We start from the raw sequence: 25,951 nt of genomic DNA, 5'->3' as shown, positions 1-25,951 counted from the left end.
CAGTCACTAAATATACGGAATGCTTACTCTTAGCAACGGTAGTATATTCCTACTGCAAAGCATGGTAACTTGATGCAGTTGGCAAAGGCAGTAGGCATACAAGCGCAGCGGCGGACTGGTCGAATTGCGTTCCTTACAGTTAATTGTCTCGTGCAGTCGCTAGGATCGATGAGAACTAGCTTAACCTTCTTATCCATGGGTCAATTCAGGAATTTGTCGCACAAGCCCTCGAGTATGTAAACACGAGGCCAAACACGGTGGCCGTGAAAACATTGGCACGGAACTATAAGGTTTCCATGGTGGTAGCTAGGCTGGTCATCGCTGCTTGTGCGGAATGGCGAAGAACGTGCTTGGGAGAGAAATTCATCCCAGTCATATATGGTTCATTCGAACGGAACCTACTTGTCCAGAAAATCACCACCGATGTTCAGGGAAGCGATGACCAGCTGTTCCTCAGCTTTGGCCTCGCCGTCTACTGACGCAGCCTGTTTTCCAGCAGACGCCGCCGAAGCTAAAAATCCGGCATCTCCCAGCGTGCGATCTTCACACAAGGCTTCTACGACCTTGTCCTTCATAAACAGCGCTGTCCGCTCACACTCTGGCATGACTACCTCTTTCATGGACCTCCCGTTTCCAGCCAGTGCGTCCCTGATTTCCGATGCGACTTCGCGCCTGTGTTCAGCTAATGCCGTCTCGGCCAAGGTCTTGAGCCCAAAAACCTTGTTTTCTAGAGCGTCCGTCACTGCACTGGCGATAGTAGTGGACTGAGATGCTACTGTGTTTTAAGTCTCAGGGCGCAGACACTGTTCGAATGAATCCAGCTTCATCCGCAGGGCACCATTCCCTTCCTGTATCTTTCCTAACGCTTCTTTTATTTGCATGAATACGTTGCCAAATTTATCGTCTTGTTCGCGTGCGCGGGACGATAAACAGTCGCGCTCCAGATGTTCCGCAATGTCCTGGTGCAGGACCATCTGGATACACAAGGGGAGATCATGGCGTGGTACTGGTAGGTGTTGGCGAAGTGTTCCAACATGGCGGACGCCACGCACTCGGCATCGCAGCCGTGCTCAGAGTTCCAGCGGCGTACCTTTCGGCCGAGAACGTTGCCCCTGCTGATGGTTGTCCACACCATGTCTTCCTCCTGGAAAGGCTCTTTGTCCAGTGGGCAGTGGCTGCGCTTAGCAGCGGCGCCGTCGTAGCAGGGCTGGCATACGGAGTGACGCCAACTCTGCCGCCAAAGCAGTGACGAGACCGCACACTCTGCTCGAAGGGAAAGGGTTCAAGAAGAACGTGGGCCGCCGATCGAGGCCGGTGCCGAAACCGAACACTACCGGCGTGCATGCGGGCGCTATGGCCTGAGGCATGCAGTCAAGTGTCCTCAGAGGGAACATCCGGGAACATTGACATGCGCGCACGCACGACTCCCGGGAGAACACCACTCGACCAGCCACGGACCACCGAGGTAACGTGCGCCAGTCTGTGGATCGGCCCTGTCGTGCTCCTCAGGTCGTCTACTCTCCCAGTGCCCGGGGAACAAATTGTGTTTCTTTTCTCTGTGTTAGTGCGCTTTAAATGCAGATTCTGTTGAATTGTAATCTCTCTCGATTGTTAATTTGCATGAGTTGCACTGTATTTGTAAATCACTTTGTATGTGCTCGTACGAATGATTGCGAAATCCTCTGTATCGTCTCTCTGCTGTATAAGCTTTGTTTGGTTTTGTGAACCTTTGGCTCCGACCCATTCTCTGGCTTGCGACCGGCGAAGGCTGGGCACCAAACGACCAACCCCCTCGGCTCTTGGTAGCTGGTCTCCGGCTGAACTTGGCACATTGAGTCAATGGCATCTCTATGGGCACCGAGACCGCTACCCCCACACGCTCTAAGGGTGTCTCGGTGCGCACACAAAGGTGCGCGAAGTACTGACACCCAGCAGCACAACTAATCGGCCCAATATTGAGAATATACTGGCAAATTTTTATCACCAGAGTGAAATCAGTCATTCGCAAAATTGGTCCATTTGCCTGCGCTGCTTGGGAAGGGACTAGCTCACGAAGTCTAATCGGCTGACCGAGTTTGCGCGGAGCTTGACGTTGAGTGTCAACCTAGGCGCATGAAGAAATAAAATATAAGTATTGCTGCGACTGGGCGATGAACCCTCGGAGGCCCGAACAGATCAGATTCGCTCGCCACTACACAAGGAGCACTGTGCTATCTCCGAAGCCGATCACGCCTCGTGTCAAAAAACCACACTCACTCATGCTGTCCATTGCACGTCATCGTCTATATCAACTTCCATCTGCGGCGTGAACAGATCAGATCAGCCTAACCTCTTTCAGAGCTTAACCTTAGCCCAATATCACAGCAAAGCAAAACACAACCAGCCAAGCAAAACCTTGAGCCAACCTAGCCAAACACATGCTTTCGCACCTTTACTCGGCTTAACTACGTTTCCAAACCCTATCACTTTTTTAGCATGTGTTGTAGTTGAAAAGACTGGATCCGGACAACGCTGGCCAATGCAAGCGCCAGTGACTGCAAGACAAGGAAACCTCATGTAACGGCGAACTTTATCGACATTTTTTTATTAGAACTTAATAGATTTCAAGGCACAAGAACAGCAAACAACAATGTAGGCTCCCGCACTCTTCGGACAGCACATGAAAGAACAAAACCAAGGAAATCCTTCGCCTTGCGAGCCTGCAAGAAAACAAAAGGTGCAATTAGTGGCGGCTTGGCTGACTTACGCTAACCTGGAAATTGTTCCGTCGAATTTGAATCAAAGCCAGCCCGAGCCTCTAACAACGAAAACCACCGATTAGTAGTTGCTCATACCAGGCTTGCGGAGCTACAACTGAAAGATACTGATCATACATCTCTTCCAAGAAAATAAATCCGTTATTTCATAGTCTCCGATTTTTTGCGATTGTTTCCGATCACAAAGAAAGATTTTTGATCTCTATGTTCATCACACTGGTATCTATAGAGAATGCTGAAAAACAGTGACAAATGGCATATACAGCGATCTCACAGAACGAACTCCGAGATCCATGCATCCGCTCGAAAAGGCCAATGTCGCCTATATAGGCAAATAGAAAACAACTCACCGCTATGAATTGAAGTCTCACCACTATCCACTATTCATGCAGTGAACACTGATAGCCCCTTTGTATGACATACTGCGCATCACCATTTAATATCTTGTAGCATTACTTGTCCATGTACCTCAGCGCAAATTGACTGCCCATTTATGCTTAGATTATATTAATTGTTTTTTTTATTCTTTTACTGCTATAAAGATATTTTCCGCGCTTCTCGCCTTACGATATTTTCGCCACAATACTCTTCCCCATGTAGAGTATGCTCTAAACAGAAAGGAGTAAAAAGGGAGTAAGAAAGGGAAGTAAGCTGTCCTATCCGCTAGGAGGCAGCTTACTCTCTTTCTTACTCCCATATAGGCGTTTGTTTGTGTTTAGAGTGTAGCATGCGAGCTAAAATCTCTTGTTTAAATTAAAGGGCTTCTCGCTCTATCTATCGCAAAGGGACACCCGCGGGGCTTGACAACTAGCTGACGGCTATGCAGTTGAACGTCGCGAAGGCTGCGGATTTTAAAGTTAGATCGCATTTTTGTGCAGCTATGAAATGCTCTCAAGGTGCAGAAAGCCGGTTAAATTCAGTACAGGTTCTTCTCTGCCTGCAATACATACAGCATATATGAGTATAGCAAGTCGGGGCGCAGGCAGCGAGAAAAAGAGAAAATATCGCCGGACAGTGGTCAATAACATTTTATTAGGATGACAAAAAAAAGCATATTAGGCGCATATATATTTAACGGAAAATTTTGGTTGTGCGCTCATAGAAGATGCACAGCTGAACTAAGCGCAATTAAACACGTGAAAGGCACACAACACAAGGCAAGCGCTTTGTGTTCATGTTCCTATTCAGTTGCGCATCTGTGATGTGTAGCTTACAATGAACCAAACTGAAACACTTTAAGTTCCGATCATAGAATTTGGATCAAAATTTTCTCGTTTTAAATTTCGTCTGGTGGTAAACTTCTAGTTTAGGTAACACAAAACGAATTTATAACCGATTAATTTTTTCCTCGTGGAGGAATTCGATGCAGCGGCCCTAATGTGGGCGGAGCAGCACTTAACAGTTAAGTCGTCTCTCACTACAACAAAACGCATTAAAAAATGTTGCTATACGGCATTCGTAAAGCGGTGATCTTTATCGTCCATCCCATGCATACCACTTCACCTGCGCCTTGAACACACGACAGTGCAACGCCAAGAGGGCCGGGAGAAGATGTCCACTGTGTGTCACGTATATCTTGTCCTCTACGTCTTGCGCACATGTCCAACATTCTTCGACAAAAAAAATTGAAATTTGGGAAAGTGTAAGATTCTGGTATTGAAATATTCAAGGCCCATTCTTCCGATATCTGGAAAAATCTTCCTTTTATACTGTTTCCATTGCTCGCATCGAGCAGTTATGACTGTAATAGAAAACCAATGAAGAACACTTTGGACTGTAGCAAAAACGTTAATAGCAAAAAAAAATGCAAGCCTGCAGGCGGTAGGTTGGGGATATATTGATTGTTGTAGTAGAATTTTACAATATATGAGGAACACTGCGCTCATAATACCCTCCCTATACCCTATATAACACCCTCCCTGCAAATGCCTTTAAACGTTTTCCCGTTCCAGATTGCTTTTCTCCAGAACTGTTGGGTACGACGTCAGTGGTGCGCCTCCAGGCTCACCGTAACCGGAATGCAGGGGCAGCGGAGAACCTCCTCCATTACACGAAGTACATGGAGGCCTGCAGTTCCTGCAGCACCTTGACGGCCTCCACGTATTGGGCAGTGGTCAACACTGTGTCACCGCCGCCCTCAGACGACTGGCTGACCGCGCCGGACGTCTCCAGCTTGCTGGCGATGTGGTGTTTTGCACGGAAGGCGGCCAGGTGCGCGTAGTACACAGGGGCCGGGATGCTCACGCTCCTTGCACATCGGGAGTATGTGTGGCACAGGTAGAAGCTGAGCTTCTGCAGGTCGTCCGCGCTGAACTTGGAGTCATCCCACACGACATAGTAGTGGGCCGGCCGGCTGGTGCCCTGCGGGTGCGCCGAGGAGTACACTCATTCACATGCGAGAATTCCAAGGGCCGTGTCATGTTGTGTCGCATCGTGTCGAGGTATGTGGTGGTGCGGTGTGGTCCTGCTTGTGGTGCGATGTGGTGTGGCGTGGTGTTTGCGGTTTAAATGCGCCATTACGTGGGAAGGACAGTGTTTAAACGCAATATACAAAAACCGGCAGTGCCCATGAGCAACCCATGCACTTGCCCTGCTTCTAATGCCGCATGCACAACATGTTTCTGGCTTTATCTGGCCTTAGATGCCCTCGCGCCAATAAATACAGTGAATAACTATTATTTCCTGGCTGGCTGTCATCAGCGCATTGGTCGGTCATCGTCATCTATGTCGGTGTCCCGACTTCGGGACAGCATAAACACCGAGGCATACAATCCGACACGACTATTTAAACAAAAATCAATTTTTGACCGTTTTTTGAGACTTAAAAGCCGCTTCCATCTTTTACGTACGAGCTAAACATCAAGCGCTTCTCTTTTCACCCAACCTTCTGCAATCATGTCTCAGTAGACGCCACCTCGAGAATAAAAACCAATGACCATATCCACATGACAGCATCACTGAGCACTGGCCATAGAGGCCCCCCATGCGCAACTTCCGATACCGCTTCCCCAAAGGTGAACGATGACGTCACAGTCACACACAGCGCTCCTGATGGACTCAATGTAAAGCGGAAACCTTCCGTCACAGTTTCGCGCGTAGGTGATCTCGAAAACCATGCTTCCGTTTCCTCAAGATGTGGAAGGCCTACACCGCAGGCGCTCCTGGAATTTGTAGCGCATTAACGACGCGACACGACTTTGGCGATGCCGGCGCCCGGACTATTTCCTCCGCAAATTCATAAACGAAAACACCGCAGACCATTTCTTCCCGCTGACAATCGCAACAAGAGCGGAGAAGAGGACGCCTACCTGGATGCCGAAGTGGCTGCAGAGGAAGAAGTCGAAGTCCAGCGGGTGCGTGACCACCGAGTCTACGGTCGTGCCTGGTGGGACGTTTCGACACTTGCCCACGCCGTCGCGGTCGTTGGCGGGCATGAACCTCGTGTGATGCCGCTTCTGGACCACGATGAAAGTAATTGCTGGCTCGTAGGTCTCGTTGGGAGACAGTTCCTTGCACGCCAGCCGGATGGCGCTCACCTGCGAGATTTTAGAGCGGAAACAAAAACTGTCGGTCAAGGCTGAAAGGCCATTCGAATCATCACGATATCTACCTAGTTCAGAATGTAAACCAAACAATTTGGATGTTCACGAACTATGCTGTCGTATCTTATACAATTGTCGTTTCACAAAGAGTGTACGGCGAAGATCACCGTTTTTTTAAGCAATGCTATTATCGGTTGTACTCTGGTTAAACGAGCCGTTTCAGCTACCGTTCAGTTCAACGGAAGTGCAGCTTTTCCAACTGACGCTTAAATGAATAACAGTCGGCTGCAGTTACTCGGCATACTCCTCTAAATTGAGTTCACGCGGTCCACATTCCGGATCACGTGATCGGTTTGCACATAACTCTGCGCATTGACCACCTAGTTGACTTCACTCAACAAAAATTTCTGTGCAAGCTTGGCGTTTCAGTATACCTGTAGTGAACAACCACACAGAGCCAAAAAAAATTCAGTACAGGAACGTCCGGCTTCACCGCTCAGCCGTTGTTTTACTGGTGCCACTTCGCGGCCTTTTTTTTTTCTGGCTACACTAATCCGAATATAGTCGGATACACTCAAGAATGAAGCCGATTTTCTCCGTAAAAGGACCCCCTTCCAGCCAATGGCTTCGGCTTATCATCACGAGCCCTCAAGGCTGACAATGCGGTGTGCGCCGTGGCAGTGACAATAGTCTTCCCTGTGAGGGGGGAGACTAACCCCTTTCATCTAGCATTCGCCACGTGGTTACCCAAGCAGGCTCATGAGAATTGGTCTATGCCATTGGCTGCAAGAGAGTCCATTCAGGGTTCTTGAGTTGCTGGGTTCTTGAGTTGTATCCGACTATAATGGAAGTTGTAGTTGTACTTATATTAGCCAAGATAGCAAGATGTGGCAGCCGGAAATGCCGCCGACTCGGCCGATGCAGCGGGTCAGTAGACTGGTCCAACTGCGTATCTCCACTGCGCTGAGATCTCAACAGCAGGTGGCGCTGCCTTTTATTACCCGTGCCACACGCGCACTTTCTAGATGTTTGTAGCCTTAAGTTTGCCTATGCCATTTTTTTCGGAGCTGGCGCTACACGTCCAGATTTAACGACATTATTATTTATTGGCAGATTTATTGACATTACTGATTCGCAACTAAACAGAGGAGATTACAATCCAATAAATGACGAAATTCAAATGTTTTCTGATAATATTCTGACACCCTCTTTTCAATATAAGTCAGTAGAATATAACCGCGGGTTCAATTTAGAGGCAAGCTCGCCGAAATAGTAGCCAAACATGTCCGGCTTATCACGCTATCAAATCATAAACCTAACACTTGCTTTACAAGAAAGCATCAATGCATGAGAAATAAGAAAAAAAACGGTTGTACAAAAATACAAAGCACGAATGTTCGCCCTGCGCGCCGGGTAAATATAAAACCTACCTAAACCTCTGTTGTTCTGGCCTTTGTGACGAAAAATTTTTTTTTTCAAAAAGCCCTTCCTGCGCTACTTAGGAACAATAAAAGCAAGTCCTTCAAAACAATACGTCCGAACAGTGTCAGCAATGATATATCAATACATGATATTGACAGCACCCCCTACTTCGATGCTGAATGTCCTAAAGCATTTAACTCGTTTTTCGCATATATTTTCACCCAAGAAGATAATCCTAACGTCTCGTATGTACCTGATTTTGGTTACCCGTACATGGCGCCGGTTGACATTACACTTGATGGCTTAGTACACCTGATAAATAACCTAGTACCCTCTTTTTCTGGTGTTGATTAAATCAATTCAAAATACTAAAGACATGCCATTTCTGTCTCCAAAATCATCTTCCTTCATATCTTTAAGCAGTCAATATCTACAGGTGAGGTTTCCACCGGTTGAAAAATAGGAAAGGTTGTACCGGTTTTCAAAAGTGGCAACAAACACTCGCACGAAAACTGCCCACTTCCACCTTTTTGGACTTTGCCAAAGAATTTTATCGGGTAGAACATTGCCGACAAATATCTAAGCTTTGTGCGCTTAAATTACATTCTTTAACTCTGTCATGGGTCCGTAGTTTTCTTTGTAATTGCCAGCAGTACACCGTTGTTAACAAGTATTAATTTCCTGTTTGCGATGTTACATCGGGCGCGGCGCTAGAAGCCTCCTCTGTCCATTAGTATTAATAATTTACATTAATAACCTGCCAGCAACAATCTCATCTTAGATACACATATTTGCTGACGTCTGCATTATTCATTGACCAATAAAATTTACTAATGGCCACCTTGAACTTCAAAGTCACCTCGATTGCATAAACGACTGGTGTAAAACGTGTCTAATGACTAAACATTTCTAGGTGTAATATAATTACTTTTAGCCGAAAATGCGCAACTTCGAATTTTCCATACCGCAATAATAACGATACATTGGCTCGGAATACGCAGTATAAGCATCTAGGCGTCCATATTTCACCAAACTTTACTCGGGCTGAACACACATCCACCACTTTCGCTAATGCTTCCCGGTCACTAGTTTTCTTTCGCCGTAACCTGCTATGCACTACCCCTGACATGCGTAAACAAGCCTATATTACTTTTGTAGCACCGCAGCTAGAGTACACTTCATCCATCTGGTCACCTTATCAGAAATATCTAATAGAAAAGTTGGAAGCTGTCCAGAATCGGGCTTGTCGTCTCATTTTGGCAAAATTACAGTTATCAGTCCAGTGCAACCCAACTGAAGATCAAACTTTCGCTCCATGCATCCTTTGCAAATTCGTCGCGAGACTGCCCTTTTATCTATCTTTCACAAATACGTCCATGCCACTGATTCACCGCCAGCACATCTACAACGTCCCTCCTACTTGTAACTGCAGCTATGCCGAATTTATGGCAACACACATGATTTCAACTTCTCGTCACTCCCGCGTGCCATTCGTCTCTGGAACGATCTTCCGGACTGCACCGCCCTGCAGGCTAATCAAGACCCCTTTCGCGAACATCTACCCAAACATTTCGTTGATAACGGTTAGCACGTCATTTAAATACTCAGGATTCGTACAACTTCGTTTTCAGCAGCTTGAGACTATTGCCTCTTCGGTTTCGTGATGCGCAGCTTTGTTCATTTATGCCTGATATGTTTTATTTGGCTTTTGTATAAATCTTCGTGCATTTCTCCTGATTTTGTTTCATGAAGCAAAGTGGTTTTTTTACTTTTATCCCTGTTAATGAATTGCGATATCTTATCTGAACTCACCGTTTTTTGTGTGTTTTGCTGTACTTTTAATATGATGTTTGGATTTCTGGCCTATTTCTCACTAACTTCTGTATCGCCCCCTTACACAATGCCTCTCCAGAGGCCTATAAGGTATCTGTATATAAATAAATAAATAATTTAACTAGTCACGGTGACGATACCGCCTTCAAGGCAGTAAAAAAAGCCCTGAATATAAACAGTGTTAATGAGAAAGTATAACAGCAATGCCCTTCAAATATAATATAAAAATTATTTTGTAGAAAACGCCACTGTTCTTGCTTGACAAGTGTGTAAAAGTAGAACTCGTGTGTCAGCTCACAGGATAACAGTACATATGAATTCCTATTAAAAATAGTGTTGTTTATGAATAAACGATTATACTCTGGGTAGTGACTTCACACAAAAAGTTGCATGTCTTTCCGCATGCGGAATGGCGAAAAGAGTATACAGATCTCGAGCGAATGAGGTGTGGCGAACTCAGAAGGTCGCAAACGCCAGTTAGTCTGTCTAATGTCATTAAATACAAGTGTGTGGCACCGCGCCAATTGCGTTAAAAATTGATTTACTAAGTAATTAATGACCTAAAACTTGACCGTGTGGCACGGGTATAACACCTCGAACTGTCGTTCAGCTCAACGGACGGTCAACTGCACAGCAGTTATAATCGCCCGTGTGTAAGAAGGATGAGAGGCGGAGCGGATACGTACAAAACCGCGCCAGAGGCCTCAGTCTTGGATGTTTACCACCTTTTGCAGAGAAACGATCAAGCTGAGGTCAACTAACGCCGACAAGACGTCTCCAGAAATGAATATCCTGGATGTCCTGAAATTATATCCCTGTGGAGATCAATTCGGTGTCGTTACGTATATGCACAGCTAGTCGGCTTCTCCAAAGACAAAGGTTATCCAATGACACTAGTGACATTGAATGCGGGAAAAACTGTCTTAACAAGATGAGCGTTTAGTGGGCACAGTATAGTAGTAGGCGCAGTTACTTACCTCATAGTTACGGACTTCCAAGAACTGCCCCTCGCTCACTCCGTCCCTGTAGAAGACGATCCGCTTGGGCTTGTGCCTGGTGGCGCGGTGGAAAGCCAGTAGCAATTCTTTGATCATGTCCTTCAGGTCTCTAATGATTTCCACACGCGCCTTAGCCTCGGAGTCTTCAATCTGTACCCGAATGGTGGCGTGAAACTTGGACGGTACAGTGTCTAGGCTTCCGACGCACGCGGCGATGGATGGCCTCACCTTGTCTCCAGGCGATGGGTGCGACACGTCTGCTCCAATGACGATCACGGGCGTATGAAACAGCTTCGGCTTCTCCTGCATCAGGAGACCATTGTTGATACCGCCCATCTTGGCGTTCATCTTCTGGCACAAGTTTTGGATGAGCGCTGCGTTGCACTTTTGGACCACGTTGTTGTCCAAGATGCATTGTGTGCGCAGAGAGAGCTCAGTCTCTGCCACCTGCTTGATCTCAGCGTAGTTCGTGGCTTTTGTTATCACTGCCACAACCATCTCCAACTGCGGGTACTGCTTGCGCTGCTCCGTGAGAACGGTCCGCATGGGCTGGCGGTTTGTGTCGAACGTGATGACCGCAAGCGGCTGCGCAATGCGCATGCCCAGTTCTTGGCCGATGCGGATCAGCATCCTGATGAAGTTTTCCAGGGAATCCTTGTGCGCGGAGCGGCTCACGTTGAGAACAATCCACTTTGTCATGGACATCGCCTTGTAGAAGCGCTGCCCTCGGAGATCCCACGTACCGTCGCGCGGCTTGCACATGGTGTTGTTCTCAAATACCAGAGATGGCGGGTCGAGCACTCTGCCCACAACCTGAGTGGGCTCAGTGTTGATCTTGACGCCGAACTCTCGCAGGTACTTGTCCGAGCTGCTGACCATGTCGCGCACGGACTGACGAATCTTCTGGAAGCGCTTGGCTGGCGGCTTGGCCGTGTGCTTGATCATCTCGGCGGTCTGACTCTCGTCGAGCTTCTTCCGACAGTGCTGGCCTTCGGCCAGCTCGCACACCTCCAGAGGAATGTAGACCGGATGCGTCGGGCTGCCACTCTGCACGCAAGGGAAGTTCGGGTACGACAAGCGCCTGTAGCGGCTCTGGAAGTAGTCGGCGACGGAGATCTGACTACCTTCTGATTCAAAATAGATTTCCTTCGCAGGTTCCCTCGTGATCTTGACCACTTTGTACTTGCGCGGGTACGGAAGGTGCGTCACTTTGACACGGAGTCCCTTGAGCTCCCTATTCAGGCGCACGTACTGGTTGTCGCGCAATGACCGGAAGTCTGCGGGCGTCAACACACGACGGCTGTCGCTTAAGAACCTGCACATGAAGTCGACCAGTGGAAGCGACTCGTAGAATGTGGTTGCTGACATGTCGACGTTAAGCATGGGCTTCCATTGGGCGGGTCGAACACTCGTGTAGTAGCCAAACCACACCTCCCGGCCTCCTCCGAGGTCATTGTGCTCGTTGGGTCCCGGCGGTCTGAAAAACGAGCGTCCAACTGGTGCAAGGTTTATCGAGGGCCTGTGCCTCAAGACGATGTCTATGGCCTGGAGGACTTCCTGGGGCACAGTTTGTACGCGCTTTTGGAAGACGCCATGCAGGGCGTCCAGATTCACTGTGGCCGCGTACTGGATCTTGATTATAAACTTCTCGGATCTTTGGTCTTCCTCGAGGTCGACTGTGAATGTCCGCTCGCGGAAGTTGAGCTGGCGGCGTGTGTACAGGTTCTTGCGGCCATCGAAAGCAGGGATGCAGTTGGCCAGGTCTTGCCGGTACTTCTTTACTAGGAGCTCGATGGCAATCCTGTTGATCTTTGTACTGAGGCATCGGTACTTTTTCTGCTCAGGAACCTTGGTCTCCTTGGCAGTTTCCGAGGAGATGTCGACGTCGTAGTGGTAGACGCTGCCAGTCGGTATCTCGATGCTGAAGTGGTTGGCAAGAAGTTGTATGGTCCGGCCCAGCTGGCCGTGGGCAGGCCGCCGTGGGAAGTGAGAGGGTAGGGTTCTCTCGAGCTCCTGCGCCGTGTTTGGAGGTAATTAGAGCAGAGCATGAACAATTAAGTATGGACGCACTGTTTCGTGTGTTGAGCGTCACATAAGTTTGGCCGAATGGTCTTCGATTTACACTACAGCGCAGGACCGGTTCCGGTGGGTCTTAATGGAAAAAGCCTCCTGCACCCCGTGCATTATAGCGAGCCCTTTAAAGGACAGCGCTTGAACAAGAATATCCTCCAGTGACAATGTTTAAAATGTTTTGTGCAAGCGACGTTATGTGCAGTCAAAATTTAAATTTCAGCGTCTTCGAGCCTTTTTATATCTTTTCATCACTCTTTTCATGCTCACAGGTCGGTTCTGTTCAGCCAGCCCTACCCACTCGGCCCCACCGCCGGCTGCCTATGCGTTCGGGATTTCCCCCCCCCCCCTGTAGAATGGGGTCAGGGGGGCTTCCTGAACCGCCGAAGCGACGCTTATTACTGGCAGCGGCCATAGCAGCTGCCTTACTTCTTAATCTAACCGACTGACACATCTGAACAAAAATACGCAGGAGCGCGAGGCGGAGAAATGCGCGGGCGTGAAAAAGTCACTGGAAAGAGCTCGCCAACCTTCGCTCGGGATTGTGGGTTCTGAATATTGGGTTCTGTACCCGGTTAGTCAAAAGTTTCGGGGCCAGAGGGCTTGCTTGTTTCATCGGTATATCATGGCATTTAAGACGCGAATAAAGCTATCAAGGTTCCCAGAGCACAGAACGATACCTCTTCCGCTTTCTACGGATATTCTGAGTCTGGTGGTGTCATGTCTGCCTGATAATACAGCTCAAAAGCAGACCCTTTGGCCTGAGAACTTTTAACCGACCCTGTACTTTCCTCGGATTATATTTCAGAGCCTTGTGCTATTTTGAGCGGATATGACAGGGACGATCGGGACGATTGCAAAATCAAGGAACCGCACTGCGTAGTCGCAGTGTTCATCAAAAGCGAGACAGTAATTACTTGTTCGTTTTCTGCCTTAAATTATTTATACAGTGAACCAAGGCCATGATGGTGCCACAGCTGTAGAAGCATTTCTTGCAAGGTTTCTGAACCACTCAAAGGGAAAATGTGGGCTATTTTGAATATGTTTAGACGTGGTATTGTGTTCCCATTCGCATCACATTTCTTAAGAGTCCCTTCTCTGTGCCTCAAAACCCGTTTTTCAGAATCCTGAGTAGAAGCTCTTTAAAACAGGAAAAACAAAGAACGCCGAAACCAAAACTCGGTTTCTCCCCAAGTATGACGCCGAGATCGAGGCTTGTCGTCATGCATACTGTCACAGAACCTCTCGGTGCGTTGACTGACTAAACTGGAGACTGTAAGCGACAGACCACTGTTTGTGTGAAATGGCCAAAAACAAAGGTCTTATTTTTTTTCTTCTTGACCAATCTCCGAGCAAATATCGACGGGCATGCAGCTGGTGACGTCACATGTCCAAGGTGGCCCACAGAAATGGTCCCAATTGGGGTGAAAAAAATTGGAAAAATTTAATTATTCATGATGAAACAAACCGGCGCCCGGCACCGAAGCTCGGCACAAGGAACTACAGTGGAAATTTCGGCATTCGTGGAGGTCGGAAAGACGCACCAGCCGCTCATTAACAGTGAAAGATGAGCAACATACGGGAATCTTTCTATGAATTGACAATGTGCAGACGCGTAATTTATGAGAATCAACAGCTACAGCCCAAGGAAACATCAATTTGTCAGAGTGGAAGTTTGGGCTCGACAGTGACACATTTCGCTTGGAGAAAAAGCGCATTTAACGCGTGAATAAAAAAGACACTGCACTCACTGCGGTGGCTCAGTGCTTAGTGCGCTCGGCTGCTGACCCGGTGTTCGCAGGTTTGAACCCGACCGCGGCGGCTGCGTTTTGATTGAGGCGAAAGGCGCCCGTGTGCTGTTCGATGTCAGTGCACGTTAAAGATCCCCAGGAGGTCGAAATTATTCCTCAGCCCTCCACTACGGCACTACTTCGTTTCTTCTTTCACTCCCCCCACCCTTGTCCCTTCCCTTACGGGGGCGGTTGGGGGCACTGCACCATTTCCTTCCGCCCCCCCCCCCTCCCGCCAGAAAAGTTAATGTCGATTAGCCCAATAATAATAATAATAGGAATAATAATAATAATTGCTTTTTGGGATAAGGAAATGATGCACCATCTGTCTCATATATCCCTGCACACCTGAACCGCGCCATAAAAGAAGGGATAGAGGGAGTGAAAGAACAAAGGAAGAAAGAGGTTCCGTAGTGGAGGGCACCGGAATAATTTCGACCACCTGAGCATCTTTAACCTGCACTGACATCGCACAGCACATGGGCGCCTTAGTGTTTTGTTTCCATAAAAACGCAGCTGCCGCGGTCGGGTTCGAACCCGGGAACTCCAGATCAGTAGCAGAGCGCCCTAACCACTGAGCCACCGCGGCGGGTTGGATTAGCCCAGCTAATCCAGGATATACAAAGGGGAAGCGAGATTGAGCTCTCCACTGTCCCGCAGAGCCGGTTGTGCGCCTTTCCTGGTTGTGCGCTTTTCCTTTCGTGAAAATGAATGGTCATTGCAAAATTGTGAACTCCAATGAACTCTACCAAGTCCTTCCACTAACTTGTTTTCTTTGGTTTTTGAGGAAAGGAAATCGCACAGTTACCATCTCACATATCTCAGTGGACACCCGAACCACCCCAAGAAGGAAGTGATAAAGGAGGGAGGGAAAGAGGAAAGAGAAAACAAAATTGAAAGTTGGATTTTGAGGAAAGGCAGGTGGAACACCTGTGGCTCAGTGCTACTAGTGGGGCATGCACAGTAGTGGGTAGAGAGCGAAAGAGAGAAATGCCATGTGTCATTACTGCTCCACGTCCTCTCCAGGAATCATGCAAAATTGCTCAACCTGTGGCCAGTAAAGCTTTCACTTTAAAAACAATATTTCATACGCTGGCAACAAAACACTCGGCCGCCGGCGTATAAGTAGTTAACTCCAAGGCTAAACCTGACGACGCACCAATTGCTTGAGCCACCCTTTATCCAGGTGAGACTAAGGCCCTGAACCTCACAGAAGAAACTGTGAAAATTGAAAATTGATTTTTGGGGAAAGGAAATGGCGCTGTATCTTTCTCACATATTGGCAGACACATGAAACACCCTATAAGGGAAGGGAAAACGGAGGGAGTGAAAAAGGAAAGGATGAAAGAGGAAAGGAAGAAAGAGGTGCTGTAGTGGAGGGCTCCGGAATAATTTCAATCACCTGGGGATCTTTATTGTACACTGGCATCGCAAAGCACAGGGGTGCCTTAGCGCTTCGCCTCCATCGAAATGTATTGCAGCTGCCCGGTCTGATTCGAACCACTCATTTAAGTACGGTCTTTACGTCAAAAACTTCGGTTTTAAATTTCAGCCACTCGCCTTGTCCTCCTCATTGTTGACCAAGGAACCCGTAGCGGTTCCGAAACGTTGTTCTCGATCTAGGCATTGTCAGCAGCTAAATCTTACGTTTCACTTCCAGAGCGCCCTATACGTCATGCACTACCACGATGCTTGCTACCCACAGCACTTTTCAGCAGTAAAAACTAAGCCCTGTAGTCGGCTGGAACTCCAGAAAGAAGCGACGGATGCACTTCAAAGGACGCCTTGCAGCCTACGGCGTCGGCCGATTCTCCGGGCGCCGCTGTCAATCTGATCAAGCGGTGGTTCATATCCTTTCATATGCCACTCCCTGAGATGTCACACAGGTCCAAGAGGATTGAGTAACCATGACGTCATGGGAACCAGTCGACGCCATTGGCTGGAGGGCCTCTATCGAGAGGCACATGCCGCTTCTTTCTTCAGTTGTATTATACCGGAGTTCGGTTCTCGTACCGTCCACTTAAGTCGATGTTTTGGAGAGGTGAGGTTTCCTCTTGCCTTGAAGCTAACAGCTGAACCTCTTTGTAACGAAGCGGTTTAATACGAAACAACTTATATAACGAAGAAATTATGATTGCACGTGGAAGCTCGGCCATCAGGGGCTATAACAAAGCTACAGCTATAACGAAGTAACCGCCGGAAACCTTCAACTTCGTTGTAAAGAGGTTCAAATGTATTTGGACCGCTGGCATAACGAGATGCACAGCATTGTTTATAACGAAATAATGAATATAACGAAGGAATTACGATTCCCCTCGGGAGCTCCTTCAACAGTGCATATAACGAAGCAACAGCCGTGAACGAACTTTCAGCTTCCTTATAACGAGGTTAAACGAACTACATGGCATGGCTCAAGATGAAGCCCTTTTCGGAAAACAGTACGCACCTTGATCCTGACATCGTCGCCTGAAGTGGCCTGGTCGCCAGCTGCGGGGGTCTGCTGTGTCACCGCGACGGGCGGCGTTCTTGGTGGCGACGGTGGTAGGGCAGCTGCTGCCGGCTGAGTGCCACTCACGGCGGCTGCTGCGGATGCAGGCCGGGGGCTGATGGAAGCTACCTTGGCGGAACCCGCGGCGGCGGCGGCCCCGTAGCTGGGACGGGAGGCGCTGGGCTGAGCGGTGGGGTGAGCGCTGGGATCCGCGGCCGTGGTCGGGCCGCCGCTGACGGCGCGCGGCTGCGGGCTGGCCGCGGCGCCCTGCTGGAGTGCTTGCGCGAACGAAACCCACGAGGGACCGGCGGGCGACGGAGCAGGAGGTGTGGCTTGGTTGCCACCGCTGGCCGAAGGCACTGCTGCGAGCCGAAAATGCCAATTTAACGCCGGCTCTATATATCGGCTGCGCTTGCGATCATATCGATCGTTACGACACGCATATATACACTGCCGAAAGCAGAAGACTGGACAGGCGTCGCCGGAGCTCCGTTGGTAGAGCACCGGACGCGAAATTCAAAGGTCGTGGGTTTCGGATCCCACCGGCGGCATGTGGTTGTTTTTCTTCTGCTTTTTAATGAATTATCTTTAAAAAGTTTCGCTTTTTATGAGGGTTTAAGGTCGCAAAGAGACTATTTAAAAAGTCATTGCCATATTAAGCCCCCACTGATGAACACCACAAAATATTTTTTTTTAAATTTCCCTATGCTCCTTGGTTCGGTCACTGTTGGCTTGCGTCATGTATTTCTTAACGAGCCCCTTTCGTCCCCTTCCCTTGTCTGCTCAACGGGAAAAAACATCTGGTATACAGTACTTAGTCGATGGTTTGATGGAATGCCGTCTGGTCAGGTCAGCAGAATGAATCTTCGGTTTACTGACCATGTGAAAGTGGTCAGCTGACTGCAGTTAACATAGTTGACATGGTCAGTGACCGAAAACTCAGTATACTGTGGTCGAGAGAACAGGTCGGAACAGCCGTCCCAACTCAGACAGCTGTGTAAGCCGATAATGGCATGCTCCGTGACTAAACGCGACTAAACATGCAGCTCCCCCAAACAGCGTCGTATAGCCCTTGCACTGAAGAACTTAGTGCGAGGCAATAGCTGTCGCGCAGGGTCTTAATTTTCACACAAAAGTGATCAGCCCTCCCCCCACCGCAACGAAGAAGCGGCAAACGACAAACCCCGCCGCGCGTTCAATATACTTGAGACACACGCGCACGCTTTTCGTCTAGCTGTATACGTGAGAATGAAAACAATTTTCTAAAACAACAAAAAAAACAACTTGGCTAACCCTGGAATTCAGCGAAAAGGAAGGACGCTTGCAAAGTGCCTCAGGCTCGTCCATGGCAGCGCCTGCATTCACGGCCGTTCTATATTATATACACACACGACATGGCTTAGACGTAGTATCAACCAATGTCAAAGAGCAGAGGTGAACTAAAGGTCATGGGTAAAGGGTCAAGAGCGACGCCATAACTGTACCACGTACGGTCATACACGGCTAACGTGGTTGGGCTGACGGTCGCCCAAGGTTATTCTCCGGCATATGCGATGAATGCTTTACCAAACGTGGTGAAACTTTTCGCTTCGTATTCAACTGCAGTGACTTCTTCAGTTTCATTCCGTTTAGGGCGCAGCTCGCCCGTCCCTGCGTTCCGCATCGTAGTCGTTGTAACATGCTACCTGACAGATGACGTGTTACGGAGTGTGACAGGTGACGTGTTGGCACGAAGTAGCAGAGCGAAGCGCCACCTGACACGGCGAGAGGAATGGACAGCCGGAAGGCGGCTGCTACGGGACGATGCCGGAGGGGGGCTAGCAACGTAACACGACACCTGCCAAGCGGTAGCTGGCGGCTTGCGGAGACCTGGGCTGAACTTTCGAATTACCGTCCGTCGAATCTGCCTTCAATTTTTTTCATTTATATATCGGGCGTAAAGAATGCACGTTCCTTGCCGCGGATAACGCTTGCTGTCACGGAGAATGTCAGCACATGCTCGCTGTAGGAAACGCGCTTCCCCAATTCCCTTCCTTTCTTCAAAATCGACGGAGTCCGCAACATCGTGAACGACAATGCCAATGATCACAATGAACGCGACGGTGGCGGCTAAGTGACGTCATAGCTCTCACATGGTTTCTCCTCGGTTCAAGGTCAAACTCGTCAAGCTGTTAAGCCGCCTTGACTTCACCCGGCAGCCCCCCCCCAAAAAAAAAACAACAAAAAAAAACACGCAGTCGCGAGAAATAGCGACCACAATCCGGGGAGAGGTATTTTTTGAAAATTGGCTTTTGAGGAAAGAAAATAACGCAGTAACCGTCTTGCATATCTCGGTGGACACCTGTACCACGCCGGAAGGGAAGGGATAGAAGGAGCGAGTGAAAAAAGAAAGGAAGAAAGAGGTGCCGTAGTGGGGTCTCCGAAAATGTTTTGACCACCAGGAGATATTTAACCTGCACTGACATCGCACAACACTCGAGCGCCTCTGCATTTCGCCTCCATCGAAACGCGGCCGCCGTGGTCGGGTTCGAACCCGGGTACTCCGGAACAGTAGCCGAGCACCCTAATCACTGAGCCACTGTGACGGGTAATGCGGATAGCCCAAGCCAAAAATGCGACGGTAACAGAGTAATGAACAGAAACACGATACCCGAAAGACGCGGGTTCGGTGGCCGCGGCGGTCGAATTTCGATGGAGGCGAAATTCATGAGGCCCGTGTTCTGTGCGATGTCAGCGCATGTTAAAGAAACCCCAGGTGGTCGAAATTTGCGGAGCCCTTCACCACAGCGTCCCTCATAGCCTAAGTCTCTTTGGGACGTTAAACCCAAATAAACCATAAAGGAATCGTAAATGCGCTGAGGGGACTGGGGTGCGGAGCTGCAGAGAGGTTGCTGTGCACCAAGAAGAACGGGCTAAAACGAGACAGCAGCGGTCGGAAACGTGCCGTGGATCAAGGCACTGACCAAGCTGAAGAGCGTTCCACAGCACCCGTCCCGTGTCAGGTCAGCAGCATGGACGGAACACACAGGCGCACGGGCGACGCGTGCAGCAGCGCGTGCTCGAGGAGCGTCGAGACGAACAGTGCGCGTGCGCAAGGCGAACGTTCGGCAAGGCATTCACGGCAGGAACGCGCCGCCGGTCACAAATGCGCGGCTCGGCTGGAACCCCTTTTATGGGTCCTCTCAGAAAAAATTAAAAACAAAAGATGACGTGAAGCGAAGCGACGCGATCCTTTGTATTGGGTTATGCGCTTCAGTTAGGTATTTCACATAACCTGTTAGCACTGACGTTCGTAGCATGCCTGGAATTTGGTAATTTTCTTCATTCCGCATACATTCTACCGTATAGCAATGCTACCGCAACATCAAGTATTCCCGAGACTGCAGCATCAATGCAAAACGTTGGTTGTCATAACAAAATAGCCTAATATTAATGATATCTAAAGAGTGCATTGTCCACAACGCAGGTTGGAGCTTGAGCAAGCTGAAGGCTTCGCGATTTCACTAAGCGTGCGGGCTTTGTTCGAACAAAGCAAGGCTATTGTCACAGCCTGAGGGCATCGAGCCCAATACTGGCGTTGCATATGGCGACACTGTACGAACCACGAGGAACGGAGACGCGAAGTCGTACGCAGTCCAAAGGCCACTTCACATAGGAGCGGAAACGCTAGCAATTTGTGCCGCCGCGGCGCACAAAGCCGTTTCGAGCGGTCGCGGCGCATCTAACGGCCAGAGGAAAGAGGTTCAATAAATGTGCAAATTCTTCGATGCAACGCGCCGCTCTATCGCTCTGCTCGCTCATTTGCTTGCACGTGAACCCACCTTAACGCGATTAGAAGGCTGCCGAGGTCGCTTCGGCTCAACCGAACCAGGTTCTTTTTTTCTCTCAAGTCACGGTCACTCACGCTCACGTAAAAACGATGGTGCATAATAGCGAAAACAAACGGGTAACGAAGCTCGTGCATTTCGTTCAGGCTTCTCGCAAAAATATGCTTTAGAACACAATCATCGTAGCCCACGAGGTTAGGCCTAAAGCGACCACTATGTGACGCCAGATGAACAAAGGGATCGAGCACCCAAACGAGACAGCGGCGGAGGCCACAGAACCGGAAGGAAATTCGCTACGCACCTGGAGGTCCAGCAGCTGAGTCGTTTTTCTTCATGTCTTTGCGCTTTCCTTTCCCCATTTAGATAGCGGGGCCACAAACACAATTGGCAATCAACGGAACGGACGTCTTGACTGCCTGTCGAGCCCCTAGAGAAAGGCAAAATGGCTGCGCTGTTTCTCTTTTATAGAGGCCTTTTCCGCTCTGCGATTGGCTCATATGCGACGCCACGAGCTGCACGTGTTCCGCCGTCATTGGCTACGCTTGGAGACGTCATGCGCGTGCCGGCGCTTCTGCCTCCATGAAAGCATAAAGAAAAAAAGACTGTATGGAACCAAAGGGAATTGTATGATAACGCTTTACCACTGCTCCTTATGGGAACGCAAGGTCCCGGCGCGTCTCGAACACGCGCGCTGAGGAAGTCGAAGACAACAAGTGGAGGGTGACTCCGCTTCGAAACCCAATTATTCCTAGAAGCTACTTTGCTCAGAGGGTGGTGGTGGTAGTGGTTTTATTAAAAATAATAGTAAAAAGGAAGGAAAAGTTTTTTGCTAGCCCCGGCATCTGCCATCGATACTGAAGCACCTGAGCTGGGGCAGCGGAAATAAAGGACAGCAGGCAGAATGAAGAAATGAAATGAAAGAGGTGAGGGGACAGGAAGAGAGGATAGGGGGAGAAGTAATATGTACAAACTATATACACAATCGCTTCTCGGCCTTTTGGCTTAGATTGGCGCTCAGACCGTCAGATCGTGCTCGGCCTGCTGTGTTCCTGCGTGCGTTCCGGCCGCCGGCTTGCGTCGGTGGCCGGTGTTCGACCACCAAGAGTGATCTTTTGTTCCGGTGCCCTTCGGCTGGCGGGCGCCTCAACATGGTGAGCCAGCCACCTACAAAGGCCCTTGCCTTTGATGTCGTCGTCCCTGAGGGGGCTAGTCCGGAGGATGTCGTCGACGCGACAGCCTCCGTAGTTCGTTTGGAAGAAGTTTACTGTGTCCAGCACTTCGGTGGACGCAACTACCAAGTTACCGTAAAGAGTGAAGCCGCCATGGCTGCCATCGTTGATGCGTCTTGCCTCATCATCGGCAACGAACGCGTCCCCATCGTTCCCCTGAGCCCCCAGGTGACTCAGGTGACTGTTCTTTTTCTGCCCGCCCGAGTACCAAGTGATGCCCTTGCCAAGGCTCTTTCTCCTTATGGCAAGGTGCTGCACATAAGTCGCGGCATCATGGGGTCGCGTCCCACTGTCACCACCGGGACGTGGTATGTCCGAATGGAAATGAAGCCCGAGTCGCCCGTGCCTAACTACATCAAGGTCGCTGGCCACCGCGTGACATGCGATTACAAAGGCATGCAGCGTGTTTGTCGACGTTGTGGGTCGACATCACACTTCAGAGCACAGTGTACGGCTCCGTTCTGCGCCCGCTGCGGCGTCTTTGGGCACCAAGGCCAAGGTTGTGTGCTGCCGTGTCGACGTTGTGGTGATCCACACGCTACCGTGGCATGCGCGATCAAGCCCTCGTACTCTGAGGCTGCGGCCCGACCTGCACCTCCACCGGCTGCACAGGCAGCCGATGAAGCCATCAAGGAACGCGGCGTTTCCGACACCAACGGCTTTGTGAGTGGTTCCTCGGCGTCTCTGAATGTATCGGTGGAGGAAGCGGTGCCTACGGCTGATGCGTCCAGTGATGCACCTCGCAAGCCGGCATTAAATGTGCCTGCTATGTCAGCCTCAGTCTCTCCAAGTGTACCTGCCGCTACGGAGGCCGAGCCCATTGCGCCCCTGCAGGTCTCTGATGCTGGGGACAGGCCGCTCTCGCAGCCTGCGCGGCAGCCTGCAGCCAGCGTTGCGGTTTTGAGCGACAACGCCAGCGTATCTGAGGCCGATGGTGACGAGAGCAGCTTGTCGTCCTCAGCTTCTTCAGTCAACCTCGTCATCGACGAGACTATCATCGTGCCTGGGCAGGAGCCGAGCCGCCGTCGTCATCTCCTTCGTCATCGCAGTTTAGTGTCGGCACAAATATTTCGCCTGGGCAGGAGCCAAGGCCATCTCCTGACGTGGAATCTGTGCAGTCGCCGTCCTCTTCTGCGTCGAGGATTAGCGCCAGCACTTCTAGTACTCTCTCTTCGGATGTTGAGATGGTCGCTTTGAGCTCCAGCATAAAGCGTCCACATACGTCAACTACGGACTCGGACAACTCTTCTGGTCGGGCAAGGAGGCCTCGTGCCTCCTCTGGTCCGACTCTACAAAAAAAGTGAGATGGTTTGGCGCCGTTCGTAGCGCGCATTGTATTGCTTAGACATCACAACTCGTTGTTTTTTGGCTTTTTTCATTACCAAAATGGCTACACTTAACATCATCACGCTTAACGTGCAAGGGTTTCGCAATGTTATGAAGCAGACCGAGGTGGTCGCTTTCGCTCGTTCATCGGGCTGCGATATCCTCTGCCTGCAAGAAACTAATTTTTTTCGCCTCAGTGACGTGTTGGAATTTAAGCGTAGGTTTGGTATTGATGCTTTCTTTTCGTACGCTAGCACGCGTTCTAGCGGAGTTGGCGTTCTTGTTCTGAACCGAATACTTCTGCGAGACCATCATGTTACCTACGATGCGCTTGGACGCGTGCTGGCGTTCGACTGCACGTTTAACTCACTTCGTCTGAGACTTCTTTGCATCTACGCACCTGCGCATTCTAATTTGGTAAACTCATTTTATAAAAATCTTGATGTGTATTTTCTTGGAGGACGAAACGTTGTGATGTTGGGCGATTTCAACTGCGTGCTCGATACGGTCGCTGATGTGCAGGGCCCTGGCAGAGGCAGACCAAGCTGGAATGCGCGCGAGTTGCGCCGCCTAGTCAACCAGTTTCTGTTAACAGATGCTTATGAGCTCCTGCATGGCGGCGTCTTTGTGTGGACTTGGCGTCGCGGATTGTCGTCAAGCAGGCTAGACAGGGCGTACGTACCGACGGGCCTTTCGAGGACAGTGGGTGCTGCTAATGTAATAACGCTGCCATCCTCACCAGTACACATATCAGACCATCGCCCCTTTCTTCTGTCGCTCAGGGTTCCGGCGGCTGCAGTGTCTCCTTTCAGACCATGGCGTTTGGATGTACGCATCCTTCACGATGCCAGCACGAGAGAAGGACTAACGCGGGCCTTGCGGTTTTCGGTTGTTGGGGCCGTGCCTGGTGACTGGGATCGTCTGAAGGAGCAGTGGCGTCACCATTGCGCCGCTTCTGGTCGAGCCCTTAGAGCTCGCGTCTCAGCTGAGGTTCGTGTTATGACGGCGAAGCTCCGTATAGCTCAGCGCACCCCGTCGCCATCGGCGCTTATGTGTGCATGGAAAGAGGAACTTTCAGAGCGTCTCCAGCGTCTTTTACGATCGTCCTCTCTGACAGCGGCCGCATGGCGTTGTCGGCGCAATCCAACTTCTCATCCAGAGGTGCTTCGGTTTGCACGCCAGGAGCTGTTGTGCGCTCAAGGTGCCCCTGCTTATACCTCTTCCGTCGGTGCTGTGGCCCAGCCAGTTGGCAGGAATTTCAGTGCGTTTTTCGTCCATTTCAGGGATATTGCTCAGTCGCACTTTTTGGTTCATCGCGATGACGTTTCCGCACACCCTTTTTTTGCAGGCTTGCCGCAGGTTGCGGATGAACTTCATGATGGCCTTATGGCTCCGCCAACAACAGACGAAATCAAGGAGGCGTTAGATTCCATGAAACGAGGCTCAACGCCTGGGCCGGATGGTCTTCCTGTGGAGTTCTATTTACAATTCTGGCATATAGTAGGCCCCATTTTCACGGAAGTGATAAAAATCTGTTTCACTCGGAATGTCCTTCCTAATTCATTTAAAAGAGGCCGCATCGTTCTGATCCCTAAAAAGTCTTCTTTCTCGACATGTCCGGCAGATTGGCGCCCTATCACCTTACTAAATACAGATTCTAAAGTATTAGCAAAATTACTCGTCCGCAGTTTACGGGCTCTTCTCCCGTCCCTCATTTCCTGCCACCAGGTTTGCTCCATTCCGGGCCGTGAAATACATAGTTTATCTTCTGTAACGAGAGATATCCTAGAGTATACTATACGGCGGCGCGCACAGGGTCTTCTTGTTTCTCTAGATCAAGAGAAGGCATTCGACTTTCTAGAGCATGAGTATATTTACGGTACACTGGATGCTTTCGGTTTCCCACCTTCTTTAGTGCTACTTATTAAAGAGATGTACAGAGATATTTCAAGCACTCTGTTCCTCGATGGCTGGGAAAGTACCGCATTTGATGTTGGTCGCGGCGTCCGTCAAGGTTGTCCGCTCTCCCCTCTTTTGTTTGTCTTAGCATTAGAGCCTTTCCTTTTGGCAGTCAATCACCATTCTCTCATTAGCGGTCTGGCATTGCCAGGCAGTGAGAGTGTACGCGTCACTGCTTATGCAGATGACATCACGCTATACTTAGCTGATGAACGCAGCCTGCTCGAAGTTTTAAACGTGTTTCGTGAGTACGCCTCCTTGTCGGGGGCTGCTCTTAATTATTCCAAGAGTCATTACTTTTTTGTATGGTCACCTCAGAGACGTATAACGAGTACAATACCTTTGCAGTGGTGTGAGCAGATGCGCATTTTAGGAGTGACCTACGACTGTGCTGGAGTATGGGATGGTATGTGGTCTTCGGTCGTAGAGGGTATTACAGCTCGTGTGCAGAGGGCACAGACCTTTGACCTTCCTCTGCTTGAGAGGCGCTACCTGGTTCAGTCGGTCGTGCTGGGTGCCTTTTGGTATCTTTGCCACATTGTTAAACCACCCCTGCGCGTCATAAGGCGGGTGCAGACTACAGTTTTTTCTTTTTTTTGGTCAGGCGGAACCGAGCTTGTGGCTCGTGCTGTTCTTGGACAACCACGTGAGAGAGGTGGTTTTGCCTTCCCAATGTTGACCATCACGTCCTCACTGTTAGCATTGAAGTGC

The 25,951-nt window shown here is 49.7% G+C and overlaps 2 protein-coding genes across 2 annotated transcripts in view; both read right to left on the bottom strand.

Annotated features, from left to right (window-relative positions):
- LOC144121137 (protein argonaute-2-like) overlaps positions 1 to 605 on the bottom strand; it is a 45,087-nt gene extending 44,482 nt beyond the window's left edge. Inside the window, exon 1 of the mRNA XM_077654116.1 lies at positions 419 to 605. Within this exon, the coding sequence (XP_077510242.1) occupies positions 419 to 605 (187 nt within the window). The remainder of the gene's footprint in view (positions 1 to 418) is intronic.
- A 4,130-nt stretch (positions 606 to 4,735) lies between these two features.
- Positions 4,736 to 18,295, bottom strand: LOC144121130 (protein argonaute-4-like). The gene is made up of 5 exons (XM_077654105.1): positions 18,289 to 18,295; positions 16,858 to 16,994; positions 10,828 to 12,564; positions 6,065 to 6,292; positions 4,736 to 5,117 (listed from the first exon to the last, which is right to left on the bottom strand). Exons 1-5 carry the CDS (start codon positions 18,293 to 18,295, stop codon positions 4,803 to 4,805), a joined length of 2,424 nt encoding a protein of 807 aa, XP_077510231.1. The 3' UTR covers positions 4,736 to 4,802.
- Positions 18,296 to 25,951: the final 7,656 nt, after the last annotated feature.

This window comes from Amblyomma americanum, chromosome 1 (assembly GCF_052857255.1).
Source record: "Amblyomma americanum isolate KBUSLIRL-KWMA chromosome 1, ASM5285725v1, whole genome shotgun sequence".
Classification (NCBI taxonomy): domain Eukaryota; kingdom Metazoa; phylum Arthropoda; class Arachnida; order Ixodida; family Ixodidae; genus Amblyomma; species Amblyomma americanum.
This window is presented reverse-complemented; position numbering and strand designations above follow the sequence as displayed.

What these genes read in the sequence shown, in the direction of transcription:
- LOC144121130 (XM_077654105.1), bottom strand. An exon ending in GCGACGATGTCAGGATCAAG is followed by an intron (nt 12,565 to 16,857) that starts GTGCGTACTGTT and finishes AACACGGCGCAG; the next exon opens with GAGCTCGAGAGAACCCTACC. An exon ending in GCAGCCACTTCGGCATCCAG is followed by an intron (nt 5,118 to 6,064) that starts GTAGGCGTCCTC and finishes GCGCACCCGCAG; the next exon opens with GGCACCAGCCGGCCGGCCCA.